Here is an 18,508-nt window from a genome sequence, read left to right on the forward strand (position 1 = left end):
AGCAGTCAACAGTTTCATTTCTAATTCTAAGAGGTGAAAGCCGACCTTTTTACTCTGTCTGAGAGGATTATATGTTATCAGAACAAATGAACCTGCAAGTGCACTTTCTCTAACAGCTCATTACGGGTCAGAGGTCAACATCTGTGCGCGTTCACCTGATGCCGCGTGACGCACGCCGGGCCGAACCGAGCGCCGGAATGCTCTGAATGCAATGACTGAGGCACTATGGGTAAACTATATAGAGATAATAATGAGATAAGATGCAGATCAGAAATTAAAGAAAGATAAAGGTTGAGCACACAAGCTTATACTAGGGCTGGGCGGTATGACGCAGTGACGGCAGGAATGGGTCAACTAGTAAAGATTTTGCTAAACTGTGGTGCGATTTTTAAAAAATCTGACTTGTGTAATTGTAGGTTGCAACCAGAGTTTTTGTTGGTCCAAGCTTGAATTTGAAAAACAGAAAAAAAATTCGAAATGCCTTGGCAACTAACTGAAAAAGCTGAAGTACTAAAATTACTAAAACTTAAAACTAAAAATACACTAGAACTAAACAGAAATATTTTTTAAAGAAAAAGTCATATTGAATTAAAATGAGAAATTAATTAAATAATTGTAATTGTAAATTTCTAAAACTAAAAAATAAACTAAACGTAACAGAAACATAAAAAACTATTAAATGAAAATTAGAAATTAAAAATAAAATAAGTTAGTCAAAGTACTAAAATTTATAAAACAAACAAAAAAAGCTAAATATAAATATTTAGAAAGACAAAAACAAATATGAACGACAAAAGCACAAAATTACTAAAATTCTAACTAAAATATAAAAATCATATTTAAAAAATAAAATAAATAAATACTATGATAGCTTATAAATAAAAATAAATATATAATCTAATTCAACATTTATAAATGCAATGATAGCCTATAAATTATACTAAAATAACACTAGTTGCAGCATCACAAATAGTCACAGTTGTTCCTATAAAGGTTATTTTACACCATGTATGGCTCATCCAATCATATTTATATGTAATACTGGTTTAAACGGTTTCATAATCTTTTACAAAACTCCATTCATTGAGTTGCAAAAAACTAAATTAGATTCCTTGTAAACCATTTTATTCACTGAATAATCCAAAAAGAGGTATTAGTATGTTGTTATATAATACATAAAACATTTTTGGATTGAATTTGGGAAAAAATGGCTATATTGTGATATACATTGTGACCGTAATATAATATTATTCATATTATGAAATAAGATTACTATACCGCCCACCACCAGCTCACTGTCCAGCTTACTTAGTGAAGAACCGATGAATCTAATCTCACAAAATAGACAAACACACACTGCTAGAAAGGACAGAACATGGAGACAAACACTGCAAACACACAGATCTGCTTCAGATCAGACACACAGTGGATGCCAGAACTTCCAACAACTAAAGGACAAGACACGTTCAGGAATCCCTCCTCTATCGGAAACTGTGCTTGGCGAATGTGAACAGAAAGAGAAAAAGGTATGAGAAAGGGAAGACGAAAAAGGAATTAATGGGGGCTTACCTTGACATCGGCCTTCTTGTTGAGCAGGCTCTTGGCTGCTGTAGACGGGGAGAGAGGAAACGCAAACATCAGCATGCTGGGATGGGAGCAACAGTCAACATTACAGGAGCGCTAATGGTGCTCGGCCAAACATGTCACAATCGTCCGAGCAAGCCGGGGAAATCCCTCCCGCCCCTCATCCAGAGGATTACAGTTGTCTAAAACACTACACGCGGATTGCATGTCCGCACACGCATCACCACAGGAGCATGGCACGCTTTAGCATATGCACGGTGCGGCCCACACTGAAACCTGGTAGAATTAATCACGAAATATAATCAAAACTTCCCGTCCAGGAGTGAGGGGTTAGTGACTGCCATGCACACGCAATGCTGGTGCACATGCAGAAGAGTGTAAACACACACACACACACACACACACACACACAGTTATCTAACTAAAAGAAGATATAGCATAGACTTTTGTTTTTATATGATGCAAATTAATAGCTAATAAATATCGATAAAAAAAGTTCAATTTATACTTAAATTGCATTAGATATTAAGATCATTTAGATTTTCCTGTTTTTTTAAGCATAAATCAAACAATGCTTGAAACAAGATAAAAATTTATATATATGGAAACAGGCATTCATGTATAGTTATTAACGTTAATGTTTAAAGGGGTCATATGATGCGATTTCCTTTTTTCCTTTCTCTTTGGAGTGTTACCAGCTCTTGGTGCATAAAGAAGATCTGTAAAGTTGCAAAGCCTAAAGTCTCAAATCCAAAGAGATATTCTTTATAAAAGTTCAGAGTTAGCCACACCTACCTAAAACGGCTCGTTCTAACACGCCCCCACATATCTACCTCACTATGTGGGAAGATTTGCATAACGCCGCCCAAATGTTCACGCAAAGAAAGAAGGCGTAACTTTTATTCTCGCTGTAGTATTGTTGCCGCTGCAATGTATTATATTTTTCAATGATCTCTTTCATGCTTTAGCAGGGAAATTAATTGTGCTGACTCTCTCATGAGAAATGAATCAAACTAAGGCTCTCCACATTTCGTGTGATTGGCTGTCCGCCGCTGATGTCACACTTTCAGGTGCACAAGCTCTAGAGTTAATCATGAACTCTAAATTAACCCCTGAGTTGCCAAAGAATGTTTTTGGTGAACCTGCTAAACTAAACTGGGTTGGATTTGGTTGTTTTTGTCAACTCTAAACGTACTCTGAAACTCAGAGCAGGTGATACGCAAACTGTCCATGTTGACTAATTTGTCCACCTGTCTAATTTGAACTTCTATCAAGTGACATGAATTTACACCAAAATACCGCAAACACACTGCCTTTTACATTAGATTCAATTTTAGGTTTCGGCCCCACCAGTTGAGAACCACTGCTGTAGACCTTGAGAGAGAAACCAAAGGATAGAGCAGTCTGTTAGCGTGGAGAGAGTTAGCCGGAAACACAAGCCGCTGTCTGCAACCAGAGAGGGATTTTGAGAGTCCATTACAGTAGGTGGCGTAATCATATAATAAGGTTTCAGCTGTCACTCTGGAATAAAGAAAAGGCTCATTTTCTTGTCAAGCTCTCCTCGGGGAGCCACTCTCTCCTATCAGCGGGGAACGTGCCGCTTTCGCCAGCGCCAATCTACGCTACGGCAAAACAAAGCAAAGCATTTATTTGGGGGTTGGAGTTTCGACGTTGTGAGAAGGCAGTAGAAATACAGAGGGAAAAATTGATCGAATAGGTGACAAAGAGGACAAACAGAAAAAAAGCTCTCATTAGACATTAAAGGGGCTAAATCGTAGAATACATGAATTAACTTGTTTTCTGAAAATTTTTTTTTGTCAATCTGAAAAAAACATTCACCCACATTTACTCTATTCAAACAAACATACAGCACAAACAATATACTCAGATTCACGAACAAATGGCTCACTGAGTTATTGGTTTGAATCAGTCTAACGAGTTGTATTCATCAGAGCGGTTACTAAAATAACACAGGAGTATCTTACTAAATGGATGTTTATATGATGTGTAGTTAAAGATACATGCTAACAAAACAGTTCAAAACTGTATTTTAATCTAACAAAAAATAGGTACCAAGGAATATTTGTTGACTATAACTGCCTTAATAACAGGACTTGGCAATTTCATAGTAGAAAACAAAAAATAAAATAAAATAAAATCTTTATAATATATTTCTATATTTATTTTTATTTTATATAAATAAAAATATATATATTTAGTGTTTTATCATATAAAATACAAATATAAAAAATTATAGAAAATATATAAAAATATGAAAGCATAAAAATCATATAATTTAAATAATTTCTATTTAAAAAGGCAATTCAAATTTTGTATTTATTTTTTTTGAATCATAGTCAATTTCTCTTCTAAATGTTTTCTACCATGAAATAGCCAAGGCGGACAAGTGAAGTGTGTCCTTTTTTGATAATTAAAATTTTTTCCCCTATCCAAACACCCCTTAAAGGACACTTTCAAAATTACCTAAATAAATACATATAAATTATTACATTAAGAAATTTTAAATGTCAATGCCTATTCTTTAACTTTGATGGGGCATTGTTGAAAAGGGTATTAAATAGTCATGAAAAATTAAATGACCGTTTAAGGTACAATAAATCTTGATTAAATTCTAACAGAACTTCAAAAGGAAAAAAGAAAATGTCCCTTTTAAAAAAGAGGCCGAATAAAGAATAAGGGAATGACATATGAGGGCAAGTGTGTGGAGTGACGCTCGGACTCCCACGCCTCCTCTACCACTGAGTCACCCTGCGGGATGAGGTAATTACAGTAATGAGAGGCTGACGAGCCACGGAAGGAGAGAGCAAGAAAGAGAGAGAGAGCATCTAAAACGCTCCTCAAACAGGAACACTGTTGCTTCCGCCCACCAGCCTGCTGTTGAAGTGCGAGCGAGTGAGAGTGTGTGTGTGTGTGTGTGTGTGTGTGTTGGGATGTGAGAGGGCAGATGCTTTATTACAGCAGAAATAAATCACATGTTATTATAAACGCCAGTTCTCACATGTGGCGTTTGGCACAGCCGCAAACATCCAGAATTCTCTTTCTCTCCACACAAGCCGTAAGCGGCCCGCTGCTCACAAACATCACGCACTTCCTATAGAACCACTCGTGTCTGAATCAATCTGTCAGGACACTTTCAACCGACTTTGAACGTCCAGCTGCTCTTGAAATCAGATAAGAAAATAACATATGGTTCCCTTAGCTGTGAGATTTCATGTCTGATGCTTTAAAGCATGAAGCAGGATTTATTAATAGCATGAATATTTAACTTTGAGATCACTTAAAGTGATAGTTCACCCAAAAATGACAACCCCGTCAGCATTTGCTGAGCCTCATGTTGTTCCAAACCGTATGATTTTCTTTCCCATCATCGAACACAAAAGATGTCAGGCAGAATGTTGATGCTGCTCTTTTTTACAAAAGAGAATGGTGACCATCCGTCAAGGTCCAATAACAATACAATAAAAGCACCATAACAGCAGTTAATTTGACTTATGCACTATATTCTAAGTCTTTTGAATCCATATAATAGCTTGTGTTAGGAAAACAGCTTTTACTCTCACATAAAGCTATTGTTTGGAGCCAAAATTTGTATGCATTAAGTTTTGTAATCAGTCACCATTCACTTGCATTTTATGGAAATTGCATCATTATATGGAAGAAAAAGAACTATACTGGTTTGGTATGACATGAAGGTGAGCAAATGATCAAAATCGTCATTTTTGGGTGAACTCTGAGACAGTGTTGTTAACTAAAACTATTAAAAATTAGTAATTGAAATAAAGCTGAAAAAAACCCTTAAATATTAGACAAAAAACCTTAAACTTAAATGAAAATGATAAATGCCTTGTCAAATAACTAAAATTAAAAAAAGCTTAAATATAACAACTGAAATAAAAATAGAAATACAAAATAAAAAGCATTAAAACATTTTTAATTAAACTGACAAAAGCACAAAATTACTACATTGTAAACTAAAATAAAAAATTAAAACAGAAAATATAAAAATAAATGCTAATTCAAAATATGAATACTTTAATAGTATATAAATAATACTACAATATCACTGTTAAGAGTTTGTGTTGATGCTTTTAGAATACAAGTCTGATTCATTTAATGATTCGTGGTTTTGATTACTCGAGCAGTCAAATAGTTCAGCATATCTTCGATTTGTCTTTCAAGATAGCGTCTATGCAAAGAGTTTGATGTGAACTTACCAGAGAAATTGCGCGACACCAGCATGGTGGTCAATATCGCACCCTATATGTAAGAAAAAGATCGGAACGTTAACAGAGGCATCGAGCGGTGTGTTTCAGACAGATACATATACAGATGGAATGACTCCAGTTGCAGACATAATGACTTTTAAAAGAGACATCAGCAGACCTTGAGTTTCCTTCTTGCGTTGAACTTCTTCAGGCACTCGACTGTTTCCTGTCTGTGCATCATGGACGCCACAGTGGAACGTTGCTGCAGGAACGAGAGGAATCAAATTATTGATTAAAATTATAAGTGTTGTTTTACATATAGTCTTATATGTCAATATGAAACTAAAACCGATCCTATTTACTTTTTAACTTATTGTGAACAGGTATATTTAAAAGAAAGGGGGGAATAATGAAGCCCCGCCACGTTTTATATTGTGAACATTTTGTTTTATCTGAAACATATCTCAGAAGTAATATGGGTCACAAACATCCATTCATTTTGACTTTAAAGGGGTGCTATTATGCTTTTTCACTTTTTTAACTTTAGTTAGTCTGTAATGTTGCTGTTTGAGCATAAAAAAGATCTGTTACAAAAGTTACAAAGCTCAAAGTCCACTTCAAAAGGAGATATTCAACAGAAATCACTTTTCAAAAACTACAACGAACAACTCGTTTGGACTACAACGCATATTTTCCGGGATTTGTGACATCACAAATATCGACGAATGGGACGAGACCTGGTTGAGCTGCACTAGAGAAGGCAACGAGTGTTATCACTGTGTCAGAGACACGCTAGCTTTCCCCAAGGCAGACGAACTTAGAGTGGTTACAATCATCCGGGTTTAAATCGCGCTCAAATTGATTCGATTTTTACGCAATATTTACACTGAAGCTCGCAGGCGGCTATGGTAAGGGGCGTGACATTTCCTGACCAGGCGCCGAGTGCTGCCAATCACAACACACACTGGCCCAGCTAACCAATCACAGCACACACTGACCCAGCTAACCAATCACAACACACACTGGCCCCGCTAACCAATCACAGCACATTTTGTATTTCAGAAAGCGGTCCTTCATTTGATACAGGAACTATTCGAGCCGTTCATGCCAGACTGGGGAGAGAGGTGTTGTAATAATGTAAAATATGTGAAAAATAATGTGTTTTTCGAACAACCTAGTATGAGAGCCTGTTCTAGTACACCCCCAAAACAAAATCAAGACTTTGTAAAAGAGCATAATAGGACCCCTTTAAGTGTATGTGATCTGGTGTATGTTAGTATTTTGGGCTGGTTGGTGGCTGGTAATACTCACGCAGACCCACGGGTGTTTAAGAGCCTCCTGGGCCATGATTCTCTTGGCTGGATTGATGGTCAGCATCTGATTGATGAGGTTTTTGGCCTCAGGGGTGACCGTGTCCCACTCTGGCGAGGGGAACTACAGGAAACATGGGAACACAACCGGTTATCTTTTGACTCAAGTTATACTGTATGAGTGAAATCACAAGGGGACTCACATCATAAGCCCCGGCTTTGATCTGCTGGTAGAGTTTGTGCTGGTCTTCATCCCAAAACGGAGGATATCCCACCAGCAGAATATACAGGATGACTCCTGCAATCACATTATAGACGTCTCACTTCTAACAGATTCCATGATGTTCTTTGTGCACTCACAATTCTTCAGCTTCTAAAGCAGACATTTAGGCACGCCTAAAACATCCCTAAATGTAATAATAAATACACATATAAATTCTATAAACATATGCATACATATTACATATAAATATAAACACAAAATTATATGATATAAAAAATATAAACTTAAATATCCAATGCTATCAAAACAGCTACACTTTTAACGTCCAAGTTGATTTCTTTATATAATTTATTGAATATGATTTCCACAATTTATAATTCATGAAGATATTTTAATAAACAACATATAAAAAATAGAAATAGATCAAAATATGTAAATTGTATTGTTTAATTATATAGAGAAACATAATAGAAATATAAACTAAAATGGCAAGAGTTATCAAAACAGCGGAAATCGCTTAACACACTTGTTATGAAGTCTAATCTGTCAATAATTCATTGTTTTGAACTGGTTCTTTGAAATACTTTATACACAAAATACACAACCGTTCAAAAGTTTGGGGTCAGTAAATTTAAAAAGGACTAAAAGTGATAGTGAAGACTTATATTGTTAGAAAAAAACAGCGTTTAAACTTTTTATTAATCAAAGAATCCAGAAAAAAGTGTCACAAGTTCCAAAAAAATATTAAGCAGCAAAACTGTTTCCAACATTGATAATTAATCAGCATATCAGAATGATTTCTGAAGGATCATGTGACATTAAAGACTGGAGTAATTATGCTGAAAATTCAGCTTTTCATCACAGAATTAAATTGCATTTTAAAGTGTATTAAAATAGAAAACCATTATTTTAAATTGCAATAATATTTAACAATATCACTGCATTTTCTATATTTTTGATCAAATAAATGCAGCCTTGATGAGCAGAAAAAACTTCTTTAAAAACATTATATATATATATATATACTGTATATATATAGTAATTATATTATATAAATTAAAAGAGTGTGTAAAACACTATTTTTAAAAAAATAATAAAAATACTATAAATGTATTAAAAATGGAAATTGATTAATTATATTGAGAAATAATGAACAGGTTCAAATTAATGATTCATTCTTTAAACCAGTTCTTTGTTATAACTCTTTCTTTATCATTTGTTTGGAGACTAAAACTGCCAGGTGGGTTCAAGATTGTTGCTAAAAGTCACGGGGCCTGGTGATAAACAGTTTAAGGTAACACTTTATTTTAAGTTGTCCTTGTTACACGTTACATGTACTTACTAGTATAATAACAATAAATTATGCATAATTACATGCAAGTAACCCTAAGCCAAACCCTAATCATATATGTAGTTAATATTACTCAGTACTTAAATGTATAATTACACTGTAACAAGGACACCTTAATATAAAGTGCAACCCAGTTTAAATTAACTAAACATTTATTTTGTCACAACAAACGTAAAATGGCGAACAATTTTGAGAGTTGCATTTTGAGAATGACTCATATGAATCCATGAACTGGTTCACTGATATACAAAACAATCCTAATGAACCACTTAGTCGAAATGAATCAGAATTGCCAACCCCAGACAAAAAAAAAAACACCATCCCACGTACTGATCTGCAAAGTAATTAAACCGCTCGACTAGCGATACTCTAGAGAAAGTGGATGTGAAACACGACGGTGGCGGCTGAAGCGGTGAAAGCGCTGTTAGGCAACAGCCTCTTGACAACACCTGCCAGAGAAGAGCTCTCCACATCTGAGAGCTGATGTGTCTGAATATGTGCAGGCCATCGAGAGAGAAAGAAGATGGAAATAGATGCAAAGAACTCTCTCGGGAGGGAGTGTGTGACTCACCACATGCCCAAATGTCCACAGGTTTCCCATAAGCCTCCTTTCGTAGCACTTCTGGGGAAAGGTAACCTGGCGTTCCAGCGAACCCTGCATGTGAACGCAAAAATACACATCTAAAAAGGCAACATCCAGGCTCTTTCCAACACATCAGTGTTTTTATGCCGGAGAAAACTATTTGGATGCCAGAAGTTAAACAAATAATGCAAAACAGTTGAGATTTTTTTCTTTGGGAGAGTTTGAAGTGACCACGTACCAAACCAGGCCTGCTGGTCCCCCTGCACTTCAATGGCCAGGCCAAAGTCAGCCAGCTTGACGGCGGCGTTCTTGCATTTACTGGCCAAGAGCAGGTTCTCTGGCTGAAGGGGAGATCAGGGGTGCACTCATATTACTGCTGAACCCAAATCTGATACATGTCACCTTTTAACACTTAACACATAACATACAACCACAGCTGCGCAAGAGATACAGCACACAAACAGAATCAGCTCCCAAAATATAAGCTGTGCTGGGCAGCGCCATGTTCTGTCACCGGTAGAGTTTGCTAGAAGCACATTGCCAGTTTGATTTCAACTCAAAATAATGTCTAATTGGCAAATTTCCAGTGACGTACTACTGCTTTCCATTTAAAATGTCTCCTAACAACTAAAATAAAGGTGATAAATTATGCTAAGCCATTGTTTCACAACCAGGTAGCTGGGACCAGTCTTGTTTTAGTATTATTTATTATAGTTTCTATTAATATTTTATTTATTTATTTATCATTTTAATTTGGGTTAAATTTGGTCATTTTGTTATGTGCTTTTGAAATTTTTATTACTATTATTATATATATATTTTTTTAAATATTACTATTATTTCTATTTCAGCTATTAGTTTTAGTTCAGTTTTGGTTATCTATTTCCAGTTAGTAATTTTAGTGCTTCATCTAAATGAAAATTAGAAAACGTTTTGTTTTGTTTTGTTTTTTAAATCTATTATTTATATTTTATTATATTTCAGTTGTATTTCAATTAACAAAAAAGTTCTAATAGTTTTACTTTTAGTTAACGATAACCCTGGGTGGGACCCACTAGGGAGCCTTAGCACACTTTAAAGTGGGCAGCAAAATGGCTTAAAATAATGTAAAACAAGAAAAAAAAACACATCTTTGAAATGAACTAAAACAGATAAAATCAGGATGAAAACTTATGTCATATTTATTATTTTAATTTGTTCCTTCAATGACTAACATTTTAATGTAATTTTTAAAGAACCAGGGCTCCCATGGTCTTGAAATTCCTGGATATATGAGGGTATTAAAAAAGTGATTTCTAGACCTGGAAAAGTCTTGGAAATATATAAAATCTTAAAGGGATAGTTCACCCCAAAATGAAAATTCTGTCATTAATTACTCGCCCTCATGTCGCTCCAAACCCGTAAGACCTTCGTTCATCTTCGGAAAACAAATTAAGATATTTTTGATGAAATGTGAGAGCTCTCAGATCTTGCATAGACAGCAACAGAATTGTTCCCAGGTCCAGGAACATAGTAAGGACATCAGTAAAACAGTCCATGTGACATCAGTGGCTCAACTTCAGTTTTGCGAAGCTACGAGAATACTTTTTGAGCGCAAAGAAAACAAAAATAATTTATTTAACAATTCTTCTCTCCCGAGTTACGTCTTCTGCCATTTTGGAGAGTACCCAAGAGCGTAATCGACATAATCAGCGTTGTTTACGTTCGGAGGAGAAAGCGCGCACATGAACATAATCTGCGTAATCAGCGTAGTTTGCGTTCGGAGGAGAAAGCGTGCGCATGAACGTAATCTGCGTAATCAGCGTTGTTTACGTTCGGAGGAGAAAGCACGCGCATGAACGTAATCTGCGTAATCAGCGTTCGGAGGAGAAAGCGCGCGCATGAACGTAATCTGCGTAATCAGCGTTGTTTACGTTCGGAGGAGAAAGCGCGCACATGAACGTAATCTGCGTAATCAGCGTTGTTTACGTTCGTCGGAGAAAGCGCGCACATGAACGTAATCTGCGTTGTTTACGTTTGGAGGCGAAAGCGTGCACATGAACGTAATCTGCGTAATCAGCGTTGTTTACATTCGGAGGAGAAAGTGCGCGCATGAACATAATCAGCGTTGTTTACGTTCGGAGGAGAAAGTGCGCGCATGAACATAATCAGCGTTGTTTACGTTCGGAGGAGAAAGCACGCGCATGAACGTAATCTGCGTAATCAGCGTTGTTTATGCTTAGGGGAAAGCGTGCGAATGTGTTGTGATACTCTCTAAAATGGCGGAAGACGTAACTCGGGGGAGAAGAATTGTTGAATAAATGATGTCATTTTTGTTTTCTTTGCGCTCAAAAAGTATTCTTGTAGCTTCGCAAAACTGAAGTTGAGCCACTGATGTCACATGGACTGTTTTACTGATGTCCTTACTACATTTCTGGACCTGGGAACAATTCAGTTGCGTTGCTGTCTATGCAGGGTCTGAGAGCTCTCGGATTTCATCAAAAATATCTTAATTTGTTTTCCGAAGATGAACGAAGGTCTTACGGGTTTGGAACGACTTGAGGGTGAGTAATTAATGACAGAATTTAAATTTTTGGGTGAACTATCCCTTTAAGAAATCATGGAAATTTGGAATATAAATATTTAAATATAGTTATGTCAAGACATAAAATAATTTTTCATGTAAAAACTGCTGAGAAATCGTATGAGTAAAAATTATATTAAAATTAAACATATCCTGTAATCACAAACAACTGGAAAAGTCATTTTAAGTGGAAGATTTTAATTACTTCTTTCACAATTTTAAGAAAATAACTCTCCTAGATTGAAAAAAAAAAAAAAAAGAAGTAAAAAAACAAGTTCGAAACAAGTAGCTTTGTAATTACAGCAGAAGAACCAGAAATATCTTCATCTATAAACGGGGCCTTTGAATACTTTTTGGACAATGGGAAGCCTTGGAGCCAAAAAGGTTGAGAACCACTGATTTTACACACCTGAGTGTGCAAACATTTGTTAAATTAGCTCTAGGTAACATTACATTAGCTTGCTATTGACTTAAAGTTAATTAATACAGGATGTAGTAGTGTAATGCAGAGTAGTGTTATTCATCCTGAAAAGCATCTTTAAAGTTGTTCTTTCCTGTCACTCTATCCCAGTGTTCCTTACAGCACCTTCCTCTGAGAGCGGACTGGATTATCTTTAGTTTAACACTGTGGATTTGATTGAGGACGCGCTCTCAGTGATCCCACTGATGTTTGATAAAGATTTCCAGGAAATTAGCTTTGTTTTTATCTTTCAAGTCAACATGAAACCGCATTCACACAACACAATATACTTCCACAGATATTTACACAGAACACTGATAACATTAACAACGGACACTAGGGTTGATTTTGATTTCATGTTGATAAAAAAAAAAAGCAAAAAACAAATATGCACATACAAAAACATTGAAAAATCTGGGGTCATTAAGATTTTTTCCCCTTTTTTTATTCGGCAAGCATGCATTAAATTGACCAGAAGTGACAGAAAATATCTTTATGTTATAAAAGATTTCAAATAAATGCTGCTTTTTTTAACTTTATATTCATCAAAGAATCCTGAAAAACGATATCATGGTTTCCACAAAAATATGCAGCAGCAAATCAGCATATTAGTATTATGGTGTGTTCAAGTCATGTCGGATAAATCGTATTTACGAGTTGAATGCACATGCACGCCACCACAAAGTCATTATTACGAGAGGGAAACTCAAACTTTTCTTTAAGCCCCGAGTTGGGGGCGTGTCAATGAGAAACATGGCGGAATTAATGGATGCAACGTCTGTAGTTGACAGTAAATTTTTGTTTAAATTGATAGTTTAGTTGTCCTATAAACTTAAATTGGTCATGTTCTTGTTACGCAGCTGAAATCCAAGTAAAAAAAATGCAGAACCTGTTGTATTTTCTTGTAATTTATTAAAAGGTACACCGCCATCTTGTGCCGACTAAACTGACTTGAACGCACCTGACGTCATAATTACGACTTGTCAACTCGTAAGTACGAACGTCCCAGGAGGACTTGAACGCAGCATTAATTCTGAAGGATCATGTGACACTGAAGACTGGAGTAATGATGCTGAAAATTCAGTTTTGATCACAAGAATAAATTACATTTCAAAATATACTCCGACTCGAACAGAAAACAGTTATGTGAAATTGTGAATACTGAATTTTATCAAATAAATGCAGCCTTGCTGAACATAAAATAAGTCTTTCAAAAACATTTAAAAAATCTTATAGACCCCAAACTTTTGAACCTGCATAAATATTTACACAGAACATTAACCAAAGGTATCAAGGAATCCAATTTTGATTTAATTTTCTCACGTAACCTACGGTCACTCGTTTAGACATATGGGTTAATCATACATCATCCCACTTAACACGCACATTCACACTTCCACATAGCGTTCAGCGTGAGTGTGAGAGTGTGTGTGTGTTATTAAGTAGGTTATGTTCCCTCAGCTCTGCTGAAAGTTGATCCAGGTGGGAAATTGGGTCCAGAGGAGCAAAGAATCATGGGAAGTTTTTCAGTCTCAATCTCTGATCCCTTTCTTCTTGTCGTCCTCACTCGCGCTACAGATGCTGCTCTGAAAAGAGATGAACGGTGTCTGTGTTCTGACGCTCAAAAAACAAATATGCACATACAAAAACATTGAAAAATCTGGGGTCATTAAGATTTTTTTCCCTTTTTTTATTCGGCAAGCATGCATTAAATTGACCAGAAGTGACAGAAAATATCTTTATGTTATAAAAGATTTCAAATAAATGCTGCTTTTTTTTTACTTTATATTCATCAAAGAATCCTGAAAAACAATATCATGGTTTCCACAAAAATATGCAGCAGCAAATCAGCATATTAGTATTATGGTGTGTTCAAGTCATGTCGGATAAATCGTATTTACGAGTTGAATGCACATGAACGCCACCACAAAGTCGTTATTACGAGTGGGAAACTCAAACTTTTCTTTAAGCCCCGAGTTGGGGGCGTGTCAATGAGAAACATGGCGGAATTAATGGATGCAACGTCTGTAGTTGACAGTAAATTTTTGTTTAAATTGATAGTTTAGTTGTCCTATAAACTTAAATTGGTCATGTTCTTGTTACGCAGCTGAAATCCAAGTAAAAAAAAAGGTTGTTCATCCTGTATGAGTTTTTAAGAAAATATGTTTTAAAGAATGTAGATAACCAAACAGATGTTGGTTCCCATTGACTTCCATTATACGGAAAAAGAAAAAAAAAACTACTATGGAAGTCAATGGATACCAGAAACTGAGTTGGTTACCAACATTCTTCAAAACATCTCTTCTTGTGTTCAGAAAAAGAATGAAATCCATACAGGTTTTGAATGACATGAGGGTGTGTAGATGACAGAATTTTCATTTTTGGTTGGCCTGTCCCTTTAAGCCATTCAATTAATCATCTCGCCATCCGAATCCCGAATCATAATTGCACATCACACATGGCATATTTGTACATTAAAGCATGCACAACACACACAGACGAACAAATCACCTGTCACTCACCTTGAGATCTCGGTGCACCACGCCCATTTGATGGCAATGAAGCACCGCCTCCAGGATCTGCTGGATGCAGTCAAAATATACTCCGACTCGAACAGAAAACAGTTATGTGAAATTGTGAATACTGAATTTTATCAAATAAATGCAGCCTTGCTGAACATAAAATAAGTCTTTCAAAAACATTTAAAAAATCTTATAGACCCCAAACTTTTGAACCTGCATAAATATTTACACAGAACATTAACCAAAGGTATCAAGGAATCCAATTTTGATTTAATTTTCTCACGTAACCTACGGTCACTCGTTTAGACATATGGGTTAATCATACATCATCCCACTTAACACGCACATTCACACTTCCACATAGCGTTCAGCGTGAGTGTGAGAGTGTGTGTGTGTTATTAAGTAGGTTATGTTCCCTCAGCTCTGCTGAAAGTTGATCCAGGTGGGAAATTGGGTCCAGAGGAGCAAAGAATCATGGGAAGTTTTTCAGTCTCAATCTCTGATCCCTTTCTTCTTGTCGTCCTCACTCGCGCTACAGATGCTGCTCTGAAAAGAGATGAACGGTGTCTGTGTTCTGACGCTCAGCCACCGTTACCATCTGCTGGAGCTATTCGTGGAGCTCAGATGGCATCTCGACGTTTCGGGCTCATGATTTGTATAGTGTTCTGATTGAGAATCCGTAGGATGGTGTGAAATGCTCAATGACCTTGAGCCGCATCCGGGGGAAACGACGCTGCAAACGCATCCAGACTGAGATTTGCATACCCTGATTCTTATTCTAAAATATAAAGAGCGACTTCTGAACTGAAGCAGGATTAGAAAAAGCAGCAACATGAAATCAAAACTGACCCTATATGATGTTCCTCATCATATTGCAACGATTTATTGGCGAGTTATTCCATTCTAGCTCAGAATCAACCTGTGTGAGAAGTCTTCAAACAAATAACATAACATATCACTTGACATAAAATCAACAATAAAAATAAATAACGGCACAATTTAAGAGTTTTATGCCAGACATAGACGTACATGCACGCAAAACGTCATGCCAAATCGGATCGCGAGTATTAAAGAGTCAGTTCACACTGAAATGAAAATTCTGACATCATTTACTCACCCTCAGGTTGTTCATCCTGTATGAGTTTTTAAGAAAATATGTTTTAAAGAATGTAGATAACCAAACAGATGTTGGTTCCCATTGACTTCCATTATACGGAAAAAGAAAAAAAAAACTACTATGGAAGTCAATGGATACCAGAAACTGAGTTGGTTACCAACATTCTTCAAAACATCTCTTCTTGTGTTCAGAAAAAGAATGAAATCCATACAGGTTTTGAATGACATGAGGGTGTGTAGATGACAGAATTTTCATTTTTGGTTGGCCTGTCCCTTTAAGCCATTCAATTAATCATCTCGCCATCCGAATCCCGAATCATAATTGCACATCACACATGGCATATTTGTACATTAAAGCATGCACAACACACACAGACGAACAAATCACCTGTCACTCACCTTGAGATCTCGGTGCACCACGCCCATTTGATGGCAATGAAGCACCGCCTCCAGGATCTGCTGGATGCAGTGACTGCATGCAAACACCAAGGGGCGCATGTTAGTCTGAGCAATGCCGTTCTCTCATGCACAGGCACAGGCAGGAAATGCAGGGCGATTACAGGGATAATATTACAGTACATCTTCCTCCTGAATTAATGTCAAAGACTGATGCCAAGCATAGTAAAATATTTTAAATGACTCGCTCTTCCAAAAAAAAAAAAAAACTGTCTAGTAAATTTTCATAAAAGTGTGGCAAATAATTTTATCTATAGAATGAATCTCCCTACATCATGTCCGCTTCAAATTTCACCCACCCCCAAAATAAGTATATATTTTTTTTAGATATATATATATACACAAATATATGCATTTTTGTGCCATTATTTTCATGACAATTTAGCATATTTTTCCTCCCAAATAAAATGAATAAATTATTTAATTAATTTATTCATTTTATAAATTCAATTTTAATTTTGAGACATTATTTTCATTATAAAACAAATATTAAAATGCGTTTTATTATCATGAAAATAGTCACAAAATTACACATTTTCTTTTTTGCATTTAAAACATCCCCAAATTTGAACTGTCGTAATCAAGGGGTCAGAGTTTGGCTAATTAATCATTTCTTTTGATTTGAGAGTAAAATATGATGTAGACATTTTTCATGAGATTCACCCTTGGATTTATCTTTTCTGCAAAGAAAACTGAAGGGTTAGCAATCAAACTAAAAGACTAAAAGTAACTTGGGACTTGAGAAAGACAACCACTGTTACCCAAAACAAAGATTCTTGACAGGTAAAGATAGACACACTAATGGATGAAATAAAGGCTACTACTTAATGCTATTAAACTCTGTTCAGTCAGCAAACACAATGCTTTTCCTGCATACCGAAACCCTGTCTTACTGACACAGGAAGCTCTAGCTGACACTACACACTTAAAAACTGCTCTGAAGGGTGAGACGATCTCACCACCCACAACAAGAGCGAGCATCAGGAGAGACAGAGAGATGGTGAAACAAAGACTGAGCCTGAGACGAGAAAAAAGAGAGGCAAGACTGGCAGGCGGCCCTGGAAAGGCTGCGGCGCTGCAGCGAACTGGAGTGTGTTTTTTGGCAGTTGTGTGGTGAGATAGGCTGAAGGAAATGTACCGGTGTGCGAGGAGAGGGAGGTGGACGGCGTGAGTCAGCCTGTGTAGGCGTGTGCTGCTGATTTACTGAGAGTGAACGTGTGTGTGTGTGTGTGTGTGTGTGTTGTAAAACTGGAACATACAAAGCCGCTTTTCTAGTTCTTCCACACCAAGTCTCCCTTGTTTTGGGGGCCAAATTGAAGGTGGACAAACACTTTTCAGAGTCATTACTATAGATCTGGACATTAAAAACTAATCTAAACACCCTTAATAATGGGTTTACTTACATTAAAATAGTCAGATTTCAAAATCTAACATTTTCCTTAAAAACTGACAGATGACAAGCTTTGATGTTGGCTTGACAAAGTCAGGTTCTGAAAGTTTAAAACTACTTTGAAAACCTTGAAGTTTGAAAAATTTTCTCAGAGAATAAAGTCAATAAAATGTCACTAACATGATTTAGCACATTGCTAGCATCCGTTAACACACTGCTAGCATGTTTTAACAAATTGCTAACATGTTTTGGCAAGTCGCTAACATGTTTTAACATTTTGCTATGATGGTTTAACAAGTTGCTAGCACGTTTCGAACATGATTTAGCACACCGCTAACATATTTGAGCATGTTTAACATGTTGCTAACATGCATTAGTATGTCCCTAGCATTATTTATCAAATCGCTAACATCTTTTAACATGTTGCTAATATGCGTTAGCATGTTCCTAGCATCATTTAACACATCGCTAACATTTTTTAACATGTAGCTAACATGTTTTTAACATTTTGCTAATACGAATTAACATGCTCCTAACATGTTGTAACCCGCATTGCGTTGGGGGTCCAGATCACCTTGTCAGGGGTTATTCTGCGATAACCACCGGCTGGATGTACATGATCCCGCTTATTACATTGCTACTTGCCACATAAATAAATATTTAGACACAAAATATTGATTTGAAATATCTGAACGCAAAGCTTCCGTGAAGACAGCAGTTGCGA

General features: G+C 36.2%; 1 protein-coding gene across 9 annotated transcripts in view; it reads right to left on the reverse strand.

Annotated features, from left to right (window-relative positions):
- LOC107588949 (calcium/calmodulin-dependent protein kinase type II subunit beta-like) overlaps positions 1–18,508 on the reverse strand; it is a 78,152-nt gene that overhangs the window by 24,786 nt on the left and 34,858 nt on the right. For 4 of the 9 annotated variants that reach the window (XM_016277218.1, XM_016277216.1, XM_016277213.1 and 1 more), the window contains 8 exons: positions 16,338–16,410; positions 9,516–9,618; positions 9,266–9,349; positions 7,324–7,418; positions 7,122–7,244; positions 5,989–6,072; positions 5,820–5,862; positions 1,570–1,607 (listed from right to left, as the gene is read on the reverse strand). In XM_016277218.1, coding sequence (XP_016132704.1) covers positions 1,570–1,607; positions 5,820–5,862; positions 5,989–6,072; positions 7,122–7,244; positions 7,324–7,418; positions 9,266–9,349; positions 9,516–9,618; positions 16,338–16,410 — 643 coding nt within the window. The remainder of the gene's footprint in view (positions 1–1,569; positions 1,608–5,819; positions 5,863–5,988; positions 6,073–7,121; positions 7,245–7,323; positions 7,419–9,265; positions 9,350–9,515; positions 9,619–16,337; positions 16,411–18,508) is intronic. The other 5 variants (XM_016277219.1, XM_016277217.1, XM_016277215.1 and 2 more) reach the window with 2 other exon arrangements.

This window comes from Sinocyclocheilus grahami, unplaced genomic scaffold, assembly GCF_001515645.1.
Source record: "Sinocyclocheilus grahami isolate Dianchi unplaced genomic scaffold, SAMN03320097.WGS_v1.1 scaffold110.1, whole genome shotgun sequence".
Lineage (NCBI taxonomy): Eukaryota > Metazoa > Chordata > Actinopteri > Cypriniformes > Cyprinidae > Sinocyclocheilus > Sinocyclocheilus grahami.